Source organism: Zootoca vivipara, chromosome 4 (genome assembly GCF_965207765.1).
Source record: "Zootoca vivipara chromosome 4, rZooViv2.hap1.1, whole genome shotgun sequence".
Taxonomy (NCBI): Eukaryota; Metazoa; Chordata; class Lepidosauria; order Squamata; family Lacertidae; genus Zootoca; species Zootoca vivipara.
Window position 1 is genome coordinate 84,952,450 of NC_142587.1, and position 10,092 is coordinate 84,962,541.

At 40.7% G+C, this 10,092-nt stretch overlaps 1 protein-coding gene across 1 annotated transcript in view; it reads right to left on the reverse strand.

Annotated features, from left to right (window-relative positions):
* Window positions 1-10,092, reverse strand: part of DYNC2H1 (dynein cytoplasmic 2 heavy chain 1) — a 146,281-nt gene that overhangs the window by 9,612 nt on the left and 126,577 nt on the right. Inside the window, exons 87-88 of the mRNA XM_060273857.2 lie at window positions 3,037-3,146; window positions 579-660 (exon numbers count right to left, since the gene is read on the reverse strand). Of these exons, the coding sequence (XP_060129840.2) occupies window positions 579-660; window positions 3,037-3,146 (192 nt within the window). The remainder of the gene's footprint in view (window positions 1-578; window positions 661-3,036; window positions 3,147-10,092) is intronic.

Sequence of the window (10,092 nt, forward strand, 5' to 3'; positions counted from 1 at the left end):
TAAAGGAACGGAATTTGGTTTGTATGCTACAGCTGTGGATTCTAGTAACATTTTTGTGACCCCCATACTCAGCTTTTAGAATAATTTATTCTGGATACCTGCATGTTTGTCTTCCAGAAGTGGTAAAAACTGTTATTGGCTTTTGGTTCCCATAGAAAATAAGAGTGTGTCTAAGGCAGGGGTCCCCAAACTAATGCCTGGGGGCCAGATGCGGCCCAATCGCCTTCTCAATCCGGCCCGCGGATGGCCCGCGAATCAGCATGTTTTTACATGAGTAGAATGTGTCCTTTTATTTAAAATGCATCTCTGGGTTATTTGTGGGGCATAGGAATCTGTTCATTCCCCCCCCCCCAAAAAAATATAGTCCGGCCCCCAACATGGTCTGAGGGACAGTGGACCAGCCCCCTGCTGAAAAAGTTTGCTGACCCCTGGTCTAGGGTAATTAGGTAACCCATCACATGTTGGGGGACTGGGTGGGCTATATGTTCAATAGAACAAATGAAGGGACATTTCAATTGGCTTTCATAGAATTTCATGGAAGCTTCAGTGAATGAGAAAAACATGAACATGCAGAATACCTGAACTTGGAGCTTTGCTGCTCGTATCTGACCTTTCCAGGATGCTGTAAATTTTAGGCTGTCTACTGAACAGCCCATCACCCTAGAAGAGAGAAATAAGATGAAAACCTAAATGATGTATTTCACAAGAGCATAAGAAATTTAAAATAACAGATTCATCTGCTGAGTAAGGGAGTTGGATTTTTTTTTATTAAAAAAGGAGCAAGAGAAAATACAGCATTCTGTAAAAACAAAATATTTCTGGCAATGAAAAATAAGGTAGTATTTTTTCAAACAATATTGTTTCAATCTGAATAAGAATTTAAGAGCTAAAAAAACCTACATACTGTAGTAATTTCTGAAGAAGCAAAATCTCTTATTTCCTAGACTATGAATTCCTAATTTACATACCTATGTTTAAGATAACATTTTCCGCACAAAACATGTTCTGTCTCCACAAAACATTCCCCTTAGAGCTGTCTTCATGTTCTGGCTCTAAAGAGTAGAAATGTTGGGACTTAACCAAGAAACCGCTAGCAGAAAATGTGGAAACCTGGCCTACGCACTAATGGAGCTACTGCTGCCAGGCAAGGGAATTCCAATCACAGGCACAAAAGTATCCACATGTTTCTGTTTTAACCATTGCCTTGATTGGTAAGCGGATGCTTTCAGGGCTGCACTGTCTGAACAATCCTACCGGTACCTTTTGTTGTTGTTGTTGTTGGCTGCATCCCCATATATCATATGAGCTTTGGCTCCTTTAGGACAGTCTGTCTTTGCTTCTTGTGTTTCAGCTCTTGTCTTGTACTGGTGATGCTATACTGCAGTGGTTTTCAACCAGTGTGCCGTGGCACCCTAGGGTGCCTTGAATGATGGTCAGGGGTGCTGCGGGCAGCACTGGCAACTGTCCCTCTTTCCTCCCCTCCTTCCTCTTATGCCCTCTCGTGCCTCTGCCTCCCAAAAGCTTGCATGGCTGTTTGTTGCAGCATCCCTGGCTACAAGCTCCCCAGGCAAATGGTGCCTCTGGGGTTGGCCAGGGGGTGCTTCTCAGGCCCCTTGTGGGGCAGTGTGAAGAGGCACCTCTCTTTGGGGTCAGAGACCAGGGCGGTAGCTGCAGCTGCCCAGAGGACTCCTAAGGAGAGGGGAGGCTGAGGGAACACTCCACAAGGGAGGGTGTTCGCAAAAGGGCGAGGGGCTGCCAGCTATGCAGGCAAGAGGTGACATAACTGGGCTCCTGAGCCCCACAGGGGTGCCGCAGAAAAAAAATGTAATTGGTCAAGGGAACTGTGGACTCAGAAAGGTTGAAAACCTCTGCTCTACCAGATCAAACTAAACAACTATTTGGCCCAGCATCCTGTTTTTCACAATGGTCAACTACTGTGCAAAGTCTTGCTCTCCCAGTACTTTCCTTCTTTAAAACATTCTCTCCCAAAGTTTTTTTTTTAAAAGGGCGCTTGCTGCGTGCAGATGAGTGTCCACATATAGCTAGTACTTAAGAACTAAGCATTATTAAAAGATTCTTAAAAGATGAGTGCAGCATATAGTTAATACTTAAGAAGTAAGTGTTCTTAAAAGTTTATTTACACTTACAGATTAATAGATTTCACTGAAATGAATGGAATTTACTTTCAAGTAAGCCTGGCTACTGTCCCCACTACGCCGCTGAAACACTCATTTTTCAGGGCTTCTTGAGTAACATCCACTTATTTCAGTTCAGCTGGTTGAGCCAGGATAAGGAAGTTATGCCAGCATACTCTGGCTGTGTTGGGAACTGGCCAGTAGAGCTGCAGATCTGCTGGATCCTAATTTGATCATTCTGGCGGGTTTTGAATTTGGGTTGCTCCCTAAAATAACACAGACGCTGCTGCCAGAAAGAAGTCCTTATTGGAGAGAAAGTTATGCTGCAGGTCTGCACATCATCAGGCCAAGGATGCCAAATGTAGACCTCTAGCAATGTATTGTGGTCAAATTGATGCTTTGATATACCTCCTCAATTCCTGCTCCTGCTTTTACAATGCCAGGAGATCAAGGTTTCTCAACTTACCTTACATGTCATTAGGCTTGGTGGCTAACAAGTTATACATGATTGCTATATTGGTTTTTCACCTGATTATTTAATTTAGGAAGTTTATATCCTGTTTGTTTATTTACATTTTTAGAAACACTACTCAAGGTGGCCCACATTAAATTTTAACGCAAAATGTATAATATCTTTAAGATATATCTAAAACAGAGTCCATAAAAGAAGATAAAAACCACAGGTTTCTAAGGCAATTAATTAAAAGCCTCTCTAAATAGAAAAAGGTCATAACAAGAGGGCAGGAGAGAGACAGAGAGGGGGCCAACTGGGCTCCATGCAGAAGAGAATGTTTTGGATTGCTACCATTTAGTATTTTCCTGGAAAGAAAGGCAAACAGGAGGCAGTAAAAGGAAAGCAAAGGTGTTAAGAGATTCATAAAATGGCAACCAATTCACCTACCTTGCGGTCTCTTGTCGTAAGGCATTTAGAAATGTGTCAGGGTGGAAGAGTTCTGAGAGGTCGAGGGTATCTGAGAGCAAGATCTGCTTTTCTGCTTTACTCACCCAATTCTATAAAGGTAACAATATTGCACATTAATTGGGGGAAAACACCTAGTTTACTGTTGTAAATGGTCTTGAATCTTGAACACATTTGCACACCAATCCTCTATACATTATACAGTGGTACCTCGACTTACAAACGACTCGACAACCGAATTTTTCGACTTACGAATGGGGCAAATGGCCGCACGCTTACGAATTTATTGACATCCGAACGGAAACCGCGACGGTTTTAGATAGGGATTTCTTGACTTACGAATTTTTAGATGGCGTTGCTTTGACTTATGAATTTTTCCTTTCCAGTGCATTCCTATGGGAAATCGCGTTTCCAATGGCGCTTTTCGACTTACGAATTTTTTGACCTACGAAGGTGCCTTCGGAACGGATTAAATTCGTAAGTCGAGGCACCACTCTATGCTTATATGTCCCACTGACATCAATGCATATAACCAAGGCCAGGACTGTAGTTTTGGGTGCAAATGATAAATGCACTTTGAACTTGATTTTAGTGTGATTGAGGTCCAGGAAAGGTGAAGTTGATGCACAACATGACTAGGTTTTTTTTACTCATATGGCAGCTCCCAGCTCAGGGAGTGAGAAATTCATGTACAATGAGAATGGGGGTGCCTTGTTATCCTAAAAACAAACAAACAACCCCATTCAGGAAAATGTCAGGAGGTAAGTGAATGCCATGGGAAGTCACCCCTTCTACAGCAGACTGCAAAAGAAAAGAGACTTAACTTGAATTGTGTTTTCCATTCAAGCAAACATAGTCTCCATACAAATGCTATTAATCCCCTAAATTGGATCGTTCAATTTATTTATTTTGACATTTATACTTAATCTTTCTATGATAAAATCAAATTCAAGGCAGCTTAAAATGAATATATAAATCACACAAAATTAAAGTGATTGTGAGAACTGTGGATTGCATCTGCTAGGAAAAGACTCTTCCATTTTCTGTTCTCAGAAAGAATCTGACTATCCTGGTATGTAAGTGAACCCTCAAGTGAAAATTTGGTGCTTGAGAAAGAAGCTTACGATGTAAGAGTGGTCTTGGAAACTAGAAGGTCCTGATATGTGACAATTGTCTAAACAAAAAGAAATAGTGAAGTCTCATTTCTACTAAAGGGGTGTTACTAATGTCCTAGGGGCAGATTTATGAGTGGGAGAATCCTGAACTACATGATGTTTGATGTCATTTGCCTTCTTGGGGAGAGAAACACAGGAACATTGAGTCTGCATCCTTCTTGACAATGTCAAAGGATTTACTTTGGGATATCCATCCTGGATTATTTTTTAAATGAAGTTAAGCTTTTTAGCTCTAAAAATGGCTTATTTGTTCCTGATCTTCTTCAGAGAAGGCAGACTGTAGGATTTATGGAATGATAGAGTGGGCTCACTATGTCATATCTATAAGGTAAAAGGAAGTATAGAAATCTTCTAGTATTATCTGGAAATGATTGTTTCCACATTGACACAAAAAATAGTTTTATGAAAAGAAGAACAGTCTTGTTTGATGAATGGGACTTATGAGATACAAGCTGTGAACTGGCCCACAAATTCAAATTCGCTTCCTGGGCTTGTCTGTTTTCTCTGTATGTCTCCCTTCTTAGTAAACAATATGTCACAAAGAACATTAATCTCTTCTCAAATGAATACTCTACTGCATATAACAATATTTACTATGATTCTGAGTAAGCCTTATAGTTACCACCCATAAATTAGTTCACAGATTACACTGAATTTTATAAACAGCTACCGGGAATCATAATGCATATGCACCACTAAACATTATAGAAACATAGTACCCCACATAAATTTTGCATGTGAAATGAAAGTTGGTGAATTATGGCAACAATGGTCACAATATATTATGAAATAAAATAGCTGAAGTGCCACACAGCTTTCATAAATACGTATCATTATCACACTCACATATCCTGTAACAGACATTTTCCTTCAGCTCAACACAATGCATTGGACAATAAGAGGCCCATTAGTTATAATTTTTGGATTTTGAAGTGCAATATTTATCATAAAAGTGAAATCCACATATGCCGTGCATCAGAATAAAGGGACCATGAAATTCTCAGTCATAAAATGAAATCTCACAACCAACCAAAATACAACTACAGTGGAACCTCAATTTACGAACACCTCGGTTTACGGATTTTCGGTTTACGAACACCGCGGACCCATCTGGAACGGATTAATTCACTTTCCATTACTTTCGATGGGAAAGTTCGCTTCAGTTTATGAACGCTTCAGTTTATGAACAGACTTCCGGAACCAATTACACCCATGCTTTGGGTTAAGTACGCTTCAGGTTGAGCACTCCGCGGACCCGTCTGGAACGGATTAATCCACTTTCCATTACTTTCAATTGGAAAGTTCGCTTCAGTTTATGAATGCTTCAGTTTATGAACAGACTTCCGGAACCAATTGTGTTCATAAACCGAGGTACGACTGTAATTCATTTTCTGAAATCTATCCTTATCCAAAATACATTGGATGGGTTCAGACGTTCAGTAAAAAAACTGATAGAGAACATGTGAGTGTCCTCTGACCTCATATTTTTTGTTCCTTTTTCTTCCAGGACAATATGGATGAACTTCACATTCATGAGAAGTTCATGCATCCCACTGTTTCAATGAACGGAGCCCTCCTTGCTATAGTCATATATCACATGTGCTTAAAGGAAGAGGACCAAGACTGGGGCTCTTCTTTATACCCTCATATGGATTTCTTCTTCCTTTACGCTTTGCACTCTTTCATAAAAACAGCCCTCAAGTCCCCAAACTATAACTACTTAACCATCTCTGCGGTTTCTACGCTGAGCAATGCATGTTCTGCTCAGCAAAGAAGCACGGAATTCCCTGGTGCAGGTAGCACCTTGCATGGAAGTGTCTGGAACCTTTTAGGCTAGTGCCTTCAGGATATCCTTCTCAATGGCTCACTAGTTGGCTCTGGTCACCTCCATCTTTTGTAGGAGCTGCCTGATTCATGTGACGTGGAGAGCTAGCTAGCTTCATATATATATATATATATATAATCTATTTTTCAAAAAATATTGCTAGTTTTATAGCACTGAGTCATAGTTGAAAAAGCCACTGAAGCAATAATATCACTAAATTAATTGTAATCTGCTTTTTTGTCCTGGTCAAAATATGTTGCTGTGGTCTTTCTGTCAGACACAGCCATTTAATCAGGTGACCTTTAAATGTGTCACAACACAGATTATGAATGTTCATCCCTGACAATTAAGAGTGATATGATTTTGTACCCCTTTTCTATATTCATTAGTTGTACACTGGGCATCTCTGCATGCTCCTTTCAATGATTTAACAACAGATCCTTTTATAGCATGGCCATAATTGCAATTCCCCATTAGAAAAACAGCATTTTGTAAATTGTTCAGTATCTAAGTGGTCATGGGAATCATTTTGTAATTTGTTTTTAATAAATTCATTTTAGTAGTGCCTTCAAAAACATTTAATTCAGTTCCTCAAGAAAGTTATGGGCAAGCAGTTATATTCAATAAAATTATAATTATAAGAGACTGCAATGTTTGACAATCACATGTAGTCTGAAGTAATCACTCCTAATTTGGTGTTTAATAAAATCTGTGAGCTTGGCTGGGAGGTTGATATTTAAATACACAAACCTTTTAACATCACTATATTTTAGTTTAATGCTGGAATCTTTCTTTTTAATATTAAAATTTTAAAATTAAAATTATTAGACAGTTACATTCAATGCAGAATTCATTGTGAACTCTTCCTATTTTGGATTGCATTGAAATGAACAAGAGATTATATAAAAAAGCTAGAGCAAAGGTGTTGAAATTTCTGGTTGAATTATTCCACAGTGCGTTTGTAAATGTCAGAAAATCTACACAGATAGTGCCTGGCCAAGAGGGCAACCAATCAGATGGGAACGACACATCACATTGGTCCACCATGCGATTTAAGTATTCACATGCATAGTGCTGTGGGATACTGTTACAAGAAAGAACTCCAGTGTTACTAGAACTGAAGGAAAATGAGGGATTAGAACTGACCTCAAGTGAGGCAGCAGCTTTTGGAATTGGGAATACGTATCCTAGTCCTGGTTCTGGACATAATAAACTAGCCTGTCCTCTCTTGCTAGGCTTAAGCACATACAGAACACACATGGTTTTGTGACAGGAATCTTCTCCATCCTCATCATGGCATAGCTGTACTGCGCTAGGGTGCTGGAGGCAAGGTGAGAAGGCAAAACTTTTGTAGCATTGTAAGAGAGATTGTTTCCATAGAATTGCTGGTGGAAACGAAGATTTAGTTCTAAAATGCAGAAATTTGTAAGGTACATTGTAAGGTCCTCCTTTTCCAGCTAGAGAGTGGTGCTTGCCTTCCTGGACTAGGGGAGGGGCCACTGCATGCGATACATCTTCTCCCCTTAAGGAGAAAATGATTCTTTCCATTCCAGTTTTGGAATTCTGGGGAACTACCCAAAAATTCTGAGCCAGCTTTTTGTGGGTCCTTCTATTACATCATTGTCTTGACTGTAGAGCAGAGAAGGGGCAGGGTTGGCATTAGGGCTACAGCAGCTGCCGTATTAGAGTCTTGATATTAAGTAAGCTAGTTTCCTATCCCCGTCCCCACCCGAATAAGTGTCTCTAACTAGGAAGAGGGAAGGATGTACAATTCAAGACTTAAGAAAACTATAGTCAGGATGTAGGAGGGATCACAGAAGCTTTGTGCCCAAGAGGCGGGGATAATCTGGGTACCCAGGAAGCCTCTCCTCTGCTCCCCTCTCCCAGCTGCCCTGTGGAATCAGAATATTAAATCAGTCTTCAACAAGGAAGAGGTGCTATTCCCAGTAGCAGAGACTGCACTCTGAATGCCAGAGACAGAACAGTGTAAATAATTCCCTTGGCGATGCAAATTTGGCTAAAATAACTACCAGGAACTAGCACACACAAAACATTATTGTCACAAAGCTTCCTCAAGGTTTAACAAGGTTTCATGCCTGTGGAGTGGCCTAATGTATCTAATAATCCTTAGCAATATGACAGGCTGAGATGTTAATTTGCGAGTGCATTCTTCATCTCATTATGTGTTCCCAAGGGTAAAGTCATTTTATATGAAAGAATGAAATTAAAACACTCTTTATTATAGAACTTCCTAATGCAATATGCATCACCTACAGACAATTCAAGGGAGCCTATTAAGGAAATGAATTTTGGAGCTGGCAATAATAACCTTTTGACTACAATATCTGTCATGGGATGTGCTAAGGTTGGATCTTCATAGAAGTTCCGAGAGCCGCCGTCGAGGTATTTTGTAGTACCAAAGGGAATGCTTGCATACAAATTCACCACAGCTTCTAGATGAGTCAGATTTAATATAACCATCTTCTTCAGTAAGAATGAAAAATGTTATCTGACTTTCAAAAACCATGACCAGAGTTTTGCACATTTACTCCAACGTGCACTTTCATTTTTCTAAACAAAAGCTAAAATGTTTCTTCATATTTGTTAGTTTTCTTGGGAAACTATCCATTAAGTATTTAGAATACCCTAGACATGAGTTACTTTTTCAAATTAAATTACCTTTAAATGACTTTTTCCTGCCTCAAGCAACCAGAAGAACACAACCCCACACGCTGGTGTCCTAGTGCCCACTGAAAAATGGACACCTGTCAAATCATATTATTCCTATCCTTATAACTTTATGCCAGCTTTTGAAGTAGAGTAAGCCATATTATGAGAGCTGATTTGGCAGCTCTCATGGAAGTGAGAGCTGGACCATAAAGAAGGCTGATCCCCGAACTGATGCTTTTGAATTATGGTGCTGGAGGAGACTCTCGAGAGTCCCATGGAAAATCAAACCTATCCATCCTGAAGTAAATCAGCCCTGAGTGCCCACTAGAAGGACAGATCCTGAAGCTGAGGTGCCAATACTTTGGCCACCTCATGAGAAGAGAAGACTCCCTAGAAAAGACCCTGATATTGGGAAAGATTGAGGGCACAAGGAGAAGGGGACGACAGAGGATGAGATGGTTGGACAGTGTTCTTGAAGTCTGACCAAACTGCGGGAGGCAGTGGAAGACAGGAGTGCCTGGCATGCTATGGTCCATGGGGTCATGAAGAGTCGGACATGACTGAATGACTAAACAACGACAAAAGCCATATTAACTTAGTGGAGAGCAAAAGCCATCTCTTTGTGTTCTGCTTGTGCTTCCATGGTGAAATATAGAAATCAGAGTAACTTCCAAGCCTAGTGACAGCTTCTTTCTTCTTCTTCCTCTTTGGCGATCACTTGGTGACAGCACACCACCAGCAAACCATCAACTCCTGAGAGGGAGAGCATAGTTCATAGGACAGGGCAGGGGACTATATCATTCTGGCTTTGTGTAGTGTAAACTTAAATCACAGAACCATTACAGGACTCCAGGCACAAACACCCAACACAACCCCAACACCATTCCTGAAACTATGGGTGCAAGGACAATATATCCATGTAAAAGCTTGGAAACCTTTAGTCACAGGGGTTCATACTACTTCAAGACCAGATTACAGTGGTACCTCCAGTTGCAGACGAGATCCGTTCTGGAGGTCCGGTTGAATCCCAAGGTTTCCGCAATCTGAGGACCGCTTCTGCGCACGTGCCGGTAGACCGCTTCTGTGCATGCACGTGCAGAGAAACCCGGTCAAATACTTCCGGATTTGCTGCTTTTGCATCCTGAAGTTTACATAACCAGAAGGTTATGTAACCAGAGGTACTACTGTACTGCAATGTGTTCTATGCAAGGCTTCACTTATGCTTGATCTGGAAGCTGCAATTAGTGTAGAATACTGCAGCACAGTTGCTGGGTGGAGTGACACCCTCTCAATGCCTGTGTTCAGAGACCTGCACTGGTTGCCAATTTGCTACCAGGTATTATTAGTATATAAAGCCCTGAACGACTT